General features: G+C 47.1%; 1 protein-coding gene across 1 annotated transcript; it reads right to left on the minus strand.

The window, feature by feature from the left end:
- Nucleotides 1-312: 312 nt before the first annotated feature.
- Nucleotides 313-9,470, minus strand: LOC136302484 (serine/threonine-protein kinase SBK2-like). The gene is made up of 4 exons (XM_066205963.1): nt 9,429-9,470; nt 2,307-2,502; nt 1,488-1,690; nt 313-1,238 (listed from the first exon to the last, which is right to left on the minus strand). Exons 2-4 carry the CDS (start codon nt 2,491-2,493, stop codon nt 684-686), a joined length of 945 nt encoding a protein of 314 aa, XP_066062060.1. The 5' UTR covers nt 2,494-2,502; nt 9,429-9,470; the 3' UTR covers nt 313-683.
- Between the last annotated feature and the right edge of the window lie 6,409 nt (nt 9,471-15,879).

The raw sequence follows: 15,879 nt of genomic DNA on the forward strand, positions 1-15,879 counted from the left end.
GGTAACCAGGCATCTAAAAGAGCACGAACGACATTGTCTTAGGACCTGAAGGCAGTATAAGGGAAGAGATGTGTTTGGGCTGGCATGAGATAACCTCAACACCATAACCATTCCCCAGCCATCATCTATGGCCACGTGCTGGGGTCTCCCCAGCCCCTCCACCCCACCAGCCTGAAGCCACCTTCCAGGTGTCCTGGAGTGAGCACAGGCAGCATTCAGAGATTGCCCTCGCCTTGGACAGCTTGTCCTGAGATAGCTGCAAGTTCTGACAAGCTCCCTGCTTCCCGACAGCAAGTGCATCCCAACAGGCATTTATTAAGAGGGAAAACGAGCCACATACAGAAACACAAAAGTACACATTTTGCTCTTTTTTGAGAGACGGCAGATGCTGCAGCCTAAATAGCTCTCTGGAGTTCCTGTGGCTAGGAAACAAGTGGATGCTTCACAGAGTCAATGCCAAGAGAAAGATGTTTTCACGCCACAAGGAGGCGGCGCTGGGCAGCACTGAGTCATGGGGCGAGGGCCATCCGCTGGCTGGGGAAGGAGCTTGACTCTGGCAGCAGGGACAGTGCTGCAGAGAAGCTGCTCTCTGAGGCACAGTGTCCTCTCACGCCCAGGTGCCCAAACCCTGAAGCGCCTTGCAGGCTGAGACCCTCCTTCCCTCCTGCCGTGGGGAGCGGGCTCTAGGACTTCACGGCAGCCTCCTCCAGCCGCCAAGGGCAGTCGACGTAGCGCAGCACCCCGCTGACGGGGCCGCGCTTGGTGGGGTCTAGAGCCAGCAGGCTCCGCAGCATCCCGGCAGCCTCGGCCGTCAGCCGCTTCCAGTGCTGGGGAACGTCCTTTTCTAGGCCTGTCTCCTGCCACTGCATGAAATTCTCAAAGAAAGGGTCCTCTGGCAGGCTCTGCTCCCAGGGGAAGTAGCCGGTCAGCAGGCAGAAAAGCAGCACCCCGAAGGCCCAGGCATCCATGCTGGTGTCGATGGGCACCCCCTGGGCATCAGCAGTGCTGCTCAGCTCGGGGGCGGTGTAGGGGATCACCCCGGCCACCAGCTTGAGCTTGGTGCCCTTGGGCCGCGTGAGCCCGAAGTCAGTGAGTTTGACGAGCCGGCAGTCGGGATCGAAGAGCAGCACGTTCTCGGGCTTGATGTCGCGGTACACCAGCCCCCGGCTGTGGATGAACTCCAGAGCGCTCACGAGCTGCCTGGCACACTGCTTTGCGGCCAGCTCAGGGATCCCGTCCTGCGCAGGGAGAGAGACGGGCGGGATGGCACACACGGGGCACCTCGGCAGCCCTGCTGGCTGGGCTCTCACCAGAGTGCTCTGCACTGGGAAAGACCTTCGCATCCCTCACCCTGCCAACTCAAGGCTGCTTCAGACCCCAGAGGAACCCACAGCCCATTGCCTTTATCTCCCTCCCTCTGACCCAGCCAGCCTTCAGAGGGGCCAGATGCCACAGCCCAGTCCCCACGGCCTTGTAGCAACACTCACACGGGGTTTGATGATAGAGATGAGGTCTTTGTGCAGCGCTGGTTCATAGAGGAAACCATAGTACTGGCTGGACTCAATGGCAATTCCAAACATGCCGATGATGGCAGGGTGGGTGGCAAGGGACAGTGCTACACAATACTCATACAGGAAGGTGTGCAGCTTGGTACTGGCTTTGGGTAGCAGCTTGAGAGCCATAGGAGTCCCTGGGGATGGGAAGAGTGGGTTTAACTCCTCTGGACGGAATTACACAAGGCACACCAAGACAAGACAGAGCAGCCACAGATCTAGGCAGTCACAGCGGCAGGTAGGTCTCTAGTCCAAAGTTTGTGTGGACATTTATAGGGATATTCACGATACACAGGCCCATCAGTCTGAGCTGGGACTACTGGGGACAAGCAGTGTCAGGGCACTCATATGGCCGACCCAGGACCTTCATTCACACCCTCTGTCTATAGGCCTTAGGGCACCACTTCAGCTCAGGCTTGGGGCTCCTTGACTGAGCCCTGTGGTGGGACTGCTGTTTCCATCTATATCACATGCCAGCTGGTGTGTATCTGTGAACTCTCTTGATCCTCACTTGTGGATCTATAATCTTGCCTGATGTTCTGGGCTGCCCCCTGGCACCACCTGGTCCCTGTCTGGATGTAATGGGATGGTTCCTGCCTGGGGAGGTCCCCATCTGCTGGTCACCTTGGCAATCCTCCCTGCCATGCCTCATGCCTGGCCCTGACGTGCCACCAGCCCACCCCATGCCCTGTGCCCTGGTGAGTGGAGAGGAGACAAGGCACAGTAGTCCACAGGGCAGAGCCAGTTCCTTACCTCTCTGCCTGTGGGTCACTAGCATCACATGGCCATACTTGCCCCTGCCCAGCTCCCGGATAACCTCATAGTGCTCCGCCACCTCGGCGCGCACCAGGCTCTGAGCCGTGATCTCCAGAAGCTCCTCCAGCTTGGTTGGTGCTGCTCTCTCTGACACTGCTGCAGTCACAGCTGAGCTCTCGGCCATCGCTGAGTGCTGCAGAAACACCACAGCCAGAGTCAGGAACATCACAGCACACAGAGAAAGCCAGATCAGACATGCATCACAAACCGTGCCATGGCAGGGCATATTCCTGCCACTTGCAGCCTGAGCATTCTTGCTGCTGTGTTAAAGTTGAATTGCACTTTTACGCAGCACATCTCTGGGCAAAGCTCCTTGTCATAGAAACGGTCTCTGTACGGAAGGGAACCTCCTCCAGCCCACTAATCCTTTTGCCTAATATTAGACAACAGGCAAAATATCAGCAGAGCCCCAGATTTTCAAGTGTGACCTCCCCTTGCTCTCCTTAGCTTACTGCAGCAAGACCTCATCTCTACTCAGAATTCCACCTCTACTGCTTACTGGAGAAAGTCCTTGAGGTAGCAGACAAGACAGACCTGTCCCTTAGGCAGAGGCACAGCTAGCAAGTGACAAAAGGCAGAGTGCCCTGAGGATGCCAATGGAGCTCAGTACCTCACATGCCTGATGACATTTCTGACAAAAAGTCACACATCTGTGCAGCCAAGTAACTTATACAGGAAGCAACCTAGGACATCAATGGCATTTTGAGCTATAGCCAGCTGCTTCAGACCCATTTCAGAAAAGTGTTTTTCTACTTTTCCCAGCCAGCTACAAGGCAGCATTTTAAGGCCTCTGTGGCAGTACTCTCTCCCTGTCTGCCTCCTTGTGCTCTATACAAGGCACTTTGGGCCTGGGAGCTCCTCCTGGCCTTGGAGCAAGGTCACAGAACCAGGATGGTCAATGCCAGAAGGTACTTCTGGAGACCACTTATTGAAATGTCCTGCTCAGAGGAGGGTTGTCTAGAGCAAGCTGTGCCCAGCCCAGTTTTAAATATCTACAAGAATGGAGACTCTACAGCTGCTGTGGGTAACCTGTTCCAGTGCTCAATCACCTTTATGGTAAAAAAGATTCTAACTTATGCTTGAATAGAAATTCTGTTTCATGCCCACTGCCTCTTGTTCCATCACTCAGAATAATCTGATACTGCAGTACACCTGGCTGTGTGTTTTTGCAGGTATTCATATGCATCAATCAGATGATCCCCTCAAGCTTTCTCTTCTTGAGGCTGATCAAGTCCCAGTTCTGTTAGCCTCTCCTCCTATGAGAGATACTCCCATATTTTAACTGCCTCCACTTCCTGGATTTGTTATAGTATGTCCACATCTCTCTTCTGCAAAAGAAACCCGCTGCTCCTAAATCCAGTCATTCTTCAAAATAAAGAAATTTGGAAAAAAATTATTTAAACCTGGGAAATCTACAAGCCTGGATTTCTACTGGAGCCTGGGACTATTTGTGGGAAAGTTCCCCCTCTTTTCCCTTCCCTCTCTCCTAGACTGCATTTCTAAATCTTATCCAATTCAGAAGTGACAAGTCATTGGCCCTACTTTTCTGCAAAGGCTTTGATTTGGTGTGAGAGTCAACAGCAGTCAAATTTAGTACAGTCCACAGACAGTACAACAATGAACAAGTGCTTGCATGGGAGGGGATAAATGGAAGGCTGGGGAGAACAAGTATTTTCAAGATTTTGCTTTGAAGTCCTCCTGTTTCCTGCCCAGCCAACGAGGCTTGTGAAATTCCAGACAGGAAGGCCATCTCAGAACCCATAACTGGATCCACCCTGCCAACAATATTTTCAAACTGGCGCCTTCCTCATTTACATGTTATAGAGAGAAAAAATTAACTGGCATATAGAGAAAAAACCTAAAATGTAATAGAGCTGGGAAAGAGACCTCCATTTGATATTAGATAAGCTAAAGCCACATTAAAGAGTGGAGTAGAACAACAGGAGAGATGTCCGCTTGTCATCTGAAGAACACTTGAAGAAAATATATCAATATTTGTGAAAAAAAAAAAAATCTTTTCTGCAAGAGAGTGTTTCTCCTATATCAAATTCTTGGTCATATACAAGTTCTTGACAGAAAATTGTTCACAATCTTCTTAGATAACTGAAATTCTCAAATCTGAGTTTGGTAAAATTTCTTCCCTTGTATGCTGGCAACTCGTTACTGATTTTTAGCCCAAAGATTAAAATCTTCTTGCTTTAAATTTTAAATCAACTTTAAGTATTATTCAATAGTTACATACTTTTCAAATATCTATTAATTAATATTTTTTATTTGCATTTAATTACTTACAGCATGATTCATCTATTTTATATGATTCTTCTCTCCTATTTACTGTGCTAGAACTTGCTTTTGTGAGTTGGAGGATGTGCTTTTCTGTATATTCTTGGTTCTCAGATCACCTTAGGGAGTCAAAATATTTCAGTCCATAAGCTTTTTCAATTAAAAAAAAAAAATAAACAAAACGGAACAACCCAAATCCCAAAAGTTCTTATATCCTTCCGCTTCACAATTCAAGTCAACTGCAACTTAGGTGGAACAGATCCATACTTCCATCCATGGCCCCCATAGCATGGTAGGGCAAATGGTCCAGGTTCAGAGTAGAGCATTAAAGTGAATGAGCCAGCTTGGAAGAACAGATCTTCCAGAGGATATGGGTAGAATTTCTTGAGGGCCTGTGAGGTTGGGTCTGATCAGGGCTCCTTGAGAAGGGAGCCCCAGCTGCAGCTACTCCATAACAGTTCGCAGACTTTGACCCTTGCTGCCCTTGGAGTCATTAATTACAAGACAAAGTCCATACTTGAGAAAATAACTGACTTTGTTAGGTCTTTCTTTGAGATGCCACTGCAATTAGCTAGGACGGTAAGTGAGGATCAAATTTGGGTCACTGCTGAGTAGAATGCGCCTGCACTCTACTGGGTGCTCTGCACCTACTTCTGATATCTTCTAAAGTGTCATTTCCGCTTTGCAGATTGACAAGCACTGAAGAGGAGGTCACCAGGGCCCTGGCCAGGATGCATTCACCATTTGGCTGTGCTGTATTGAAGGCAGCAGGCATAGTCCTATTCAAAACTGTTCTTTTCCTCCTCTATCTTTTCCATTCTTCATCCCTGCTAGAGGTCTTGTTTCCAGGCTGCTGACTGTGAGAAACTGTAATTCCCCAAAAGAATCTCTAACTATAGCAGCAAAAAGCTCACATCCTTTGCATCATCACAAGATACTTCTGAACCACCTGAAAAGCTGAGGGGGATCTAACCTATGGATATACAATGTCTTAGTCCAGGTAATGTTATCATGGTTTTTCAACCAAAATGGTTAATATATTTAGTGCAGAAAAGCACTTCATACATGCCAAAAACCAAAGACAGTGTGATCTCTGTATAACAGTGCTATGATGATAGAATCACAGAGGTGTTTAGGTTGGAAGGGACCTCTTGAGATTGTCTAATCCAATTCCCCTGCTCAAGCTGCAGCAACTGAAGCAGGTTGTCTTGGAAGGTGTCCAGCCAGGTCTTCAATATCTCCAAAGATGGAGACTCCCATCAATGATCACTGCTTGGAAGAATCTGGCTCCCTTTTCTTCATTCTCTCTCATCAGATATTTATATACACCTATAAGATCCGCTCTGAGCCTTCTCTTTTCCAAGCTGAAGAGTTTCAGCTGTTTCAGCCCCTTCTCATATCAAAGATATTCTATTAAAAAAAGTCCTTGAGCATATGGCATGTGGGGTCCACTTTCTTGTCTCACCTTCTACAGGGCCTTAACACAAACCAAATAACAAACAGCATGTGGGGCATCCCTTTCAAAAAGTCATTCAGGCTTGATCCAAAGACAATTGGTCAATTATAAATGCCAGCGTGAACATTCTTGATTTTAGGTATTCATATGATAATCTAATCTGAACTTACCTAACCTGCTGCTGAAGTTTCTCAGATAGAGAAAAGAGGTTTCTAATACCTGTTAAATTTCTCCAGAATCTTGCAGGGTTTATATGCACTGTGGTCAGTGGTATGGCCCCAGGCTATGAGAACATATTTTCAATTAATTACATTGTGTAAAACTATTGGACTGAAGCTCAGGCTATGCATTTAACTGATGCTTTACTTAGGCTTCAGGAAGCATCTGTCACACCGTGCTGCATCAGTTAGTTGAAAAACAGATGTGAAGCTGCCACAAAATGTGGTCACATTTTGAATTGAGAATAAGCATTTCTATGCTCTCTGATCAAGACACCTCTCAGTCTTCTTATTGGTTTAATGCCTTCAAATAACTTTCTAAGTGTCAAACCAAGTTCTCAGATAGTCCAGCCCACTTGTCCAGCTCTCAGATCTGTTTCATGGCTCTTTTCTAAAGCCTTATCATTTTTCTCCTCCCATCCCCCACATTAAAACCCTGTCTTGGGGGAAATGCCTCCTGTCACACAATCAGCTAGAATTACCCCTGCCTCATGCTGTGGCCTCAAAATCTCTTTTTGCAGGAATGACACATAGGCTGCACTACCTTATACATCCATTATGAGTCCAGAGGTTTTCCAAATTACTGGGGGATATTGGGGAAAAAATTACCTGCCTCTTAATGTTCCTTTATGGGTGCTGCCTACCTGGTTTCTACTTGAATATTTTTGCACCATGTTTAGTAACGCACATTTTGCTCAAACGGATTTAGTGTACCAAGTAATTCAGATCATGTCACACAGTTGTTATCACACTTCTGCCTAGAGGCTGTGTAAGGACCCCACCTGCAGGCGCTCCCCACCAACCTCAAAATTGTTGGTTTGAAGCAGTTCTCATCCTGGTATTTGTTCACACAACACCTGCCAGAAATGTCCCATTCACTGGGTATTTCTTGAAAGTTATCTGTACAAATTCATCCCGGCATTGGCCCAAACCAAGTAGCCACACATTTTTAATATATTTTTTAAAAGCCCAGTATATAGTGGAAAATATCGTATTTTATTGTTGTTCTCATCCTACAATTTTTTTTCAATCCTAACTTCGTTATAATACTTTTACCTTTGTCAATGATCTAGAAGAAAACACTGAAATCATGCAGAAAATGTTTGCAAATGGCACAAAAAGGGTTTGGGTAGACAATGTGTTGCTTAGTAAAACTAGTGCATGCACTTCCACACATACAAAGTGTTTCAAACGACTAAAGAAGTCAGTATTTTAGTCTGGAACTGGATGGGTGACAGAAAAAAAAAGAAAAAAAAAAAAAAAAAGAAAAAAAAAAAAAAAAAAAAAAAAAAAAAAAAAAAAAAAAAAGGAAAAGTCATATCAATCAGACACATCTAGGTTCTTCATGTTGCTTAATGGGCACTACGTAAATCCAGAAATGAGATTTGGTATAACCTCACTTTGTAGGCCTTAAGACATTGGATGATACAGAACTGCAGTAGAAATAATCTACAGTGATACAGATACACATCTTAATGTTGCAGATACAAGTCTAAGAGCATAACAGAGCAAGTGTTACTGATGTTACAGATTCCACTTTTTCATTCACTCTGCTAAAGAGAATGCCCAAAAAGAATCAGATGCAGGAAACATCAGCAGTGAGAGACAAACTAACATTTTCCAGATGCTAAATTAAGAAAGAAAGCTTCACTGTAAACAAACAAACAACGACCAAAAAATAGAGACAGCTGTTCAGCTTCACGTAGGCTGAGATGATTGTAACAAAAGAAGAGATCTGTTCTGAGGCAATGTGCCTCTTACAGTGAACTCCAGTTTCTGCAGAAGTTCCTACATACAGATGCCATGAGACAGTCTGAAATTTAATCTCTGAAAATCAGCTGAGTTAGGGAAGCTGTATTTCTGAAGAGCTGGCCACCTGTTAACAGCTTCTGCACGACAAATGAGTGTATAACACACTAGTGGAATTTGTATTTTTATAATAAATTTATTTCTCCATTTGCTCAGCTTTGTATTCTTCTTTATCTAGCTTTTTACAATGTTTCTTGAAATGTTAAAACTATATTGATATGAAGAAAGCCTGGATTAATTTCCTGAACTCTTCTGGAGGCTGATAGTTAACAGAACCAGTTACTGGATGTTTTCTACCTTTTTAATTATATCAGCGAGCCCACAGTTTAGGAAGCTACCGCTGATGTCCCCAGTTTGACAGAAAAAGGACAAGAGAAAGTCATGACAATGGCAAGAGGGCTGAAAATTACAGGGGAAACTTCCAGTGGAGGTGTCTTTATAGCTTATCAAAGAGATAGTGAAGAATAGTTACTCAACAGTTACTCGATCGTCTGTATACACCTTTCTGAGTACTGGAATTCCACTAAAGAGGACTCTTCCAGTTAGGTAAAAGCATTATAATAAAATCAATAGATGAAGCTGAAGCGAGGACATTTCAGACCTCTGCTGTGGTCCAGATTCTGTGATGACGGATATTTACCCCAAAAAATCTCACCAAACATTAAGGAAGAATATCCTTCCATCTTCGTAACTTTTGGTTCAAGAACAGCATCTATTTTTTTCCCCCGAAAAGGTTCACTCTGGTGCAAACCACGTTTAATACAGCAATGGATAAGAACAGATTGTCGCAATGTTTGCTTGTGGCCTTATTGCTGGTAGATTTATGAGCTTCTTTCTAGAACAGGTCGGCGGGCTAGTGCTTAATCTCGCTGCAGAGAATGGCATGACTGTGCCGATAGCAGAACTGCGTACCGCTGTTCTGGGCAGAGGCACCCAGCAACCTCCCCGGAGAGCCCCGTAAGCCTCTCCGAGCAGGCAGCACAGCAGCCTCCTCGCACAGAAACCGGCCGCAATCTCACTGAGACCAAGCCACATCACACCTTTCTCCCAACCAACCCACCGAACACAAATGGACACAAGCGACCTTCCTGGGCAAAGCCACCAACGACCTCGCCATCAACCCGCTGGGCGAAGTGGGTGCGCTCCGCATTGTGCCGGCACACCACGCTCGAGGCTCCAAAACCAGTTTGAGAGGGGTGGAAGCCCTTTTACACGCCTGTCCAGTGTCTTTCATCCTGTCACCGCTGTAACTTCCCTTCCCACTCTCCTTTCCGCCGGCACTAAGCCTCTCACCTTCTCCAGCAGCGCAGGACAGCCAGCCAGCCGCGCCTGCCTCGCTCCCCTCGCCGCAGCCGCCGGGCTCAGGCTGCGCCAGCAGCCGCAGGGGGCTGCCAGCGCTCCGGGGTGAGCGTGACGCTCCGCCCCGTCCCCACGGCTCTGGGCCTGGGGGCACACTGCCTCCCTGCTGAAGGTGACCTCCGGGAGGGGAGAAACGAGGGGGAAAGGCGGGGGGAAAGGACTATCCATCTACCCTCTTAATGAAGGGGGATGTGTTTCAGGAGTCGGGGTGGAATTGTTTCTGCTCTAGCGTTATAAACCCCCGGAGACCCACTGGCAGACCTACCTTGTTCAGCCCTTTGCTCCAGCTTGGGCTCTCATTACAGCTGAAGGAGCAAAGCAGCTCCCTGGGCTGGAATGAGGTCCTTGCTCCTGGGCTGTGCCAAGTAGGAGTCCGTTCCTGATGGCAGGGATCAGAACGGCCATGGGCTGCCAGTGCTTGTCCCTGGCTACCAAGGGTGCCTGTGCCAGTGAGCAGCAGAGACCAGGCACAAATCATGGCTGGCTCAAGGACCCCTCTTGGGGCCCAGTGGGTCAGGGTCCTCACACACACTGGTACTGCGGAGCAGGTGAAGCTGAAATTATTAATGATAGCTACAATGACTTTCAAGCATTTCATCTATTCTCAGTACCCGCTCCCAGAGCATACTCCTGTGCCAAGGTCTTCCTTCTTTTACTTGAGCATGGAGATGAAAACAGCTTCTGGGTGCATGGACACCATGCAGGCCCTGGATCTTGACTCTTGAACACTGCTTTTTTTTCTCTCAAGGAAGTGGATCAGTTTGTGTATCTGAAGCAGTAGTGCATGCAGTTATGACATGTGTATGTCACAGCGCTGGCCTCCCTGTTCCCTAGAGCCAGAGCCATGCTGTGCACTTGTAGTGATGAGCCTTGGTACTCCCTCGGGACAAATAATTGGGAGAAAGGCTCGGAGAGGTGAAAGACAGTCTAAGAGACAAGAGCAGCCCCCATAAACATAAATACTCTGGGTCTCCAGCACAGGACTGAACCCTCTCACCTGATCTCAAAAGGGGAATAATTATGCTAAGGACTTGTCTCTCAGTGCTTTGCCCTCACAGAGGGGCAACAAGGTGAGATGCACTGGACTGCTGGCACAGGCCTGTGAATAGCCACTCTGCTGCCACTCAGAGATGGTGCAAATCAGAGGGCAAGAGGAGTAGCACAGTCAGGCTCCCAGCTGTTCCCGTGCTTCTGGATAAGAGCTGGGGAGTGATATTGTTTTGCTGATGACCTAGAGGTCTTGTGTCCTTCGAGGCTGTGCCTTCACACCCATTCTGAAAGGTGTGACTGGGAACAGCCTTCTAAGTCCTGTGTACAGTCCCTCCAGGCAGGAACATTACAGCTAGGGGTGATGTGATGGTACCAAAGAAACCTATCCAATATCCAACGACTCCGCGCTGGGATAAATGATGTAGTGTAAGCACTGCTCTCCAGGAACAGGGACCCTGTATAATCTAGTCTTCTGGTGGAAAGTGTGAGACTGTTGCCTCTACTTGAGAAACAAGTCAGAACTGAAAAATGTCCCTGGGGACTTGCTATAATTTACAGTAACAACACAATGCTGGGAAAGCGGCCCAGGTTCCCTGACTTCCCCAGTCCCTCCTCTCTTTCTCTCTAATCACTATCTTAAACACTCTTCCAGATATAGGAGCAAAATACAGTAGTCTTCCTTATTTTCCAGTTAATTTTTTGAGAGACAGAATCCCTATGTGATCCATTCCCATTGAGATGGGCATCTGCTGAGGGGTTTGGTTTAGAGAAGATACCTCTTCCACAGCCTTACCTGGAGTGCACTGACAAGCAGCAATTTCACTGAGGGCTTGCTCCTGATCTGCCATTCATCTGACACTACATCTGCAGGGCTTGTCCTGCATTCCTCATCAACAGGGAATATGTCACGTACTGTGTATCATATGCATGTTTGAGAATCCCTGACCTCCACTCCCTGAGCACTAGGCACAGGACAGCTGTTGGAGGCCCTAGAGCTGCTGCACTACTAATGAAGTCCACACTAGTGCATTTCAGGACCCCCGTAATTTAACACGTACACCTCTCTCACCCACGCTGCACACATTTTGTCCGGCTGGCAACCAAGATGTTGGTCAAAGTCAATACTGACAGAATATGGAAACATGATGTAACCTAAACTGCATTAGTGTCTTGGAAAGTCGGTCCCAGGCTGTGGAGAAGGTAGAGCTAGGAAGGAGAGAGGAGTGTGGGGAAGGTGTTTTTGGAGGTTTTATTTTACTTCTCAAGATCCTGCTCTGATTTTGTTAGCAATAAATTCAATTATAATCTCTCATTCAAGCATGTTTTGCCTGTGACAGTATTGGTGAGTGATTTCTCCTGGTCCTTATTTCAACCCACGAACCCTTTGTTATATTTTCTCTCCCCTGTCCAGTGGTGGAAGGGCAGTGATAGAGGGGTTTTGGTGAGTGTCTACACTGTAGTGTCAGCCCACTACAGCGACACACACAAGCATTGGGGATGGCTTATGATATGTAACAAATACTGTATGAAAATGTACCCTTTTCCTCCTCTGAATTATGGCTGGTTTAGCATGATGGATGTCCTGTATCTTGCATGTCTGGCTCAGAATAGGCAGTACACAGAAAAATAATAGAACATGAAAATTTCCAAGAGCCACACTTGGTAGCCAGTGTCACGAAGTCATAGCAGTGGTAACTGCATGAGAAACAGCTGGACTAAAGTAACTTACAGTAAAGGGACATAGTCAAGAAGGGCTCTCCTTTTCATCCTTCTTTCTCTTCCCTTGTTGCTCATCCTCAGCGTACAGTCACATCAGAACAGCAGTAGTTCTTTGAGTACAGGCATACACAGCTCTAAAGGATCAGGTCTGATCTCCTAATAGAGAGTGCTCTGTAGTCAGATGATGCCAGATGTATGATTCCAAAGGAACACTGCCCCTCCAAAGAGAAATCCACCATCTTCCAGCAGGTACCCTAAGAACCATGGATGGAACTAGCTCTCCCAACACACTTTCAGCAGGACACTCAGTTTCTCAAGTGTTGGCTTTAGCGTGAACCCTTTTTCACAATATCCGTGGCTAATGACTGATGATTTGCACAGGAGCTGGGTGAGGAGGTCTGTACTCCTGTTTCAGGGTTACCCAGCCCCACAGAGCTCTTTAGTTCCCACTCTATATTATCAGAGGCACCAAAAACGTCTGGGGGGATGGAAGATTTGATGCTATTTGAACCCAACAGAGCACTTTTTAAAGGTGTGGAGGCTTATCAGCAGGGGTATGTGTGAGAGAAAGTTCTGGAATATGAACGTCAGGCTCCTTTACCTAAAGGGCCTAAATTTGCACTGCTCTTTTAATATAGTAGAATATGGCAATGTTCAGTTTGTCTGTATATTTTCAAACTGACCACAAGCATTTATTCAGAACATCTGTAATAGCAGCTTTACAGAGCAGTCACGATCCCTTCATTTCCAGCACTAAATTTTGCTCAGCCTTTTTCAGATCCAGTTTTGTGCCTTATGCTGGGGAATCACTCTTTGACTTTCCCCATTGCTCTTCTGCTTCTTCTGTTAATAATTCTGTTAATAATGTGAGCTGCCAAAATTTTCCTCCCCCTCATCCTCAGCAGACAGGCAGGCAAGCCAATCTGCAGGGTACTACAAGGTGTGGGCTGCCTCCCAGGAGAGCTGGGGCCCTGGGCTCTCCTTGGCACAGGCAGGGTGCTCAGAGGAGTCCACCAGCTGCACAGACCATTTGTGCTCTGAGGTCATTCATTGCTACCCCATCACTGAGGAATCTGTTGGCCGCCGTCCTGACAATGCCGTACAGTGTCCCACCTCACTTTCCAGCTAACACAACAGTCACCCTGAGCCTGGGCCCTGCTCCCCAGAAGGGCTTCCCAGCCATGTTCCCCATCTTTGTCAGAACCTCTCACACCCGAACTCTCTGATAGCCCACAGAACACTGTACCTGCTTCAAGGCGTTTTGCTCAGTCCCACTTCAACCTACTCCCTTCACGCTGCTGTTAGGTGCACTGGGTGCAGAATGATTGCAAGGGTCAGTGCTAATCCAATGGAATCCATGAGCACTGATCCCAGTGCCTGAGAGCAATGCTGCGGCAGTGCCCTTCCAGCCCAGCACAGGGACGGGGATCCACAATAGCTGTATTTGTAACCTTTTCCATCTCTGCCTGCCTGTCCTCCAGGGCTTAAAACAATATAAAATATCCTGTAACCATGGTGTACATCAGCCTTCTCCCTGAAACCTAATGGCTTGTCACCACAGGCACAGGTGGGGACAGTTCAGGAGGCAGCTCAGCTTGCAGCTCCCACCCTAGCCTGGTAAGATGCTAGGAGGCTGAGTTGGCTGAGACGCCTTGATGACAGATACTGGGAAGAGTTGTAGTGAGGTCTTGCAGGAAAAAAGGATACAGAAGAAGAGTGGACTTGGGTTGTGGGGCAGGGATAACATGTTTTACTGGGAAAGTTTTCTTCTGTCAGGGCAGAGAGATGGGACAACTGCTCTTAAGCATCTGGGATCTAGGAGACAAGGGAGAAAAGGCTGGCAGGACAAGGTCTCTCCAGCCAAGTTTTGTCCCAGTTTCCTACAAGGTGAGAGCAGGCAGGCACAGGGATGGACTTGGGTTAAACTGAGAGTCCAGATCATCAGGTGAGCTTGTGGTGGCAAAGCAGGTCCAAGGTCCAGGTGAGAAGTTAGTTTGTAGGTCAGTATCACTCCTGGTGGTGGTACTCAGTGCCAGTCACAGTCCAGTGAGTGCCAGGCATGTATGAGGTCGAGTCAGGAAGTCTGTTCAATTGCCAGGGTTCAGACAAAGAGTGAATATGGCCACACATAGTTGGGAAAGATAGACATTACACACATTACACATTAGAGCTCGGGCAGGGACTAAAAGCCTGGGGCTGAGGTAAAATGGGTTTCCTGGTCCCATGGGAAGATGTTGCAGTGGGAGACCCAGGAGAGGCTAGTCAGGGGCATCAAAACTTATCAGTACCCTTGAAGCAAGGCAAAATGATGGTTCCTGACTACCTCTCAATTCTCTAGCAGCTTCTTGGCTGCCTCTAGCAATGGCCTGGAAGGCAAAGGCCTTTCCCTGAGGAAGGCTGACCTCTTCTCTGCTACCCTACCTCATTTCTACAGCTTCATCTGCACAGAGAAGAAGGCCAACACCCTGCAAAACATCTTCCACCAACCAGCTCCTAGGGACCACTGCTGCTGGGACACTCTTCCCAGTATTGCTATCTGTCTAATGTCAAGGCATTGCACTTGTCTCTTCTGAGGCTGTCAAAAAAATTGCAAGGAGGAGAGGCAGGGAGTTCAGTCACACCCCTAGGTCATTCATGAAGATGCTGAATAAAACTACTCCCAGGAGTAAATACATGGGCTATGCTTGGAGAAAAAACTCACTGTTCTCTCAAGGTTCCTATGGAGGGGAAGTGAAGGGGGCGAGGCTGATCTCTTCTTCCTTGGTTCCAGTGACAGGACAGTTCAAAGCTGTGCCAGGGTAGGTTCAAACTGGGCATGAAGAAGCATTTCTTTACCAAGAGGGTGGTAAACCCCTGGAACAGGTTCCTAGAGATGTGGCCAATGCTACCAAGCCTGTCAGTGTTTAAGAGGTATTTGGACAATGCCTTTAATAACATGCTTTAACTTTGACCCTGAAGTGGTCAGGCAGTTGGACTGGGTAATCCTTCTCCTCTTCTTCTTCTTCTTCTTCTTCTTCTTCTTCTTCTTCACCCTGAGAAGTGTGCCATGCTCCCTTTTTGCTTCTTGTCCTTTACTCAGCTTTCATTCCATAAAATGACCTTTCCTCCAGTCCTTTAGTAACTTCCTGTGCTTACTGAGACCCTCACAGAAACCAGCATGGCAATGATATGGGATTTCCTTTTACGGGAGCCACTCTAAGTCTTTCTCACGAGACTATTACCAAGACTATTCTTCAGTCTTACCCTTTGTAATAGACACCTGTCTCTTACTATGGATGGAAGTCAGACTCACCAGTAATTTTTTATAGTGAATGGGTTACACCAGCAATCCAGCAGTGCTCAGGCACAGAGATACTAATGACAGACAGGTTATACAGTTCACAGTTTCACATTTGAATTCCTTCAGGACTTTCAGGCAAATGTCATGCAGTCCAAGTGACTTACTAACATTCAAAGTATCTGTCTGGTCTTACTTCAACTAAGCTCTTCCCACTAATCAATCTACTATGAATGCAGCATCAGGAGTGAAATTGTTCCCACCAAACACTGCACTCGGCTGCTGGAAGGTAGAAGAAGCAACTGTATCACTGTCTGTATGACTTCCAGACAGACATAAAAGAAAGCTTTAAAAATTCCTTAACTCCTTGGGATAAACATTTAAGTCTGACATCCTAGA

The sequence above is a fragment of the Chamaea fasciata genome, unplaced genomic scaffold (genome assembly GCF_029207755.1).
Source record: "Chamaea fasciata isolate MVZ Bird 193981 ecotype frontalis unplaced genomic scaffold, bChaFas1.0.hap1 SCAF_1, whole genome shotgun sequence".
NCBI classification, from domain to species: domain Eukaryota; kingdom Metazoa; phylum Chordata; class Aves; order Passeriformes; family Sylviidae; genus Chamaea; species Chamaea fasciata.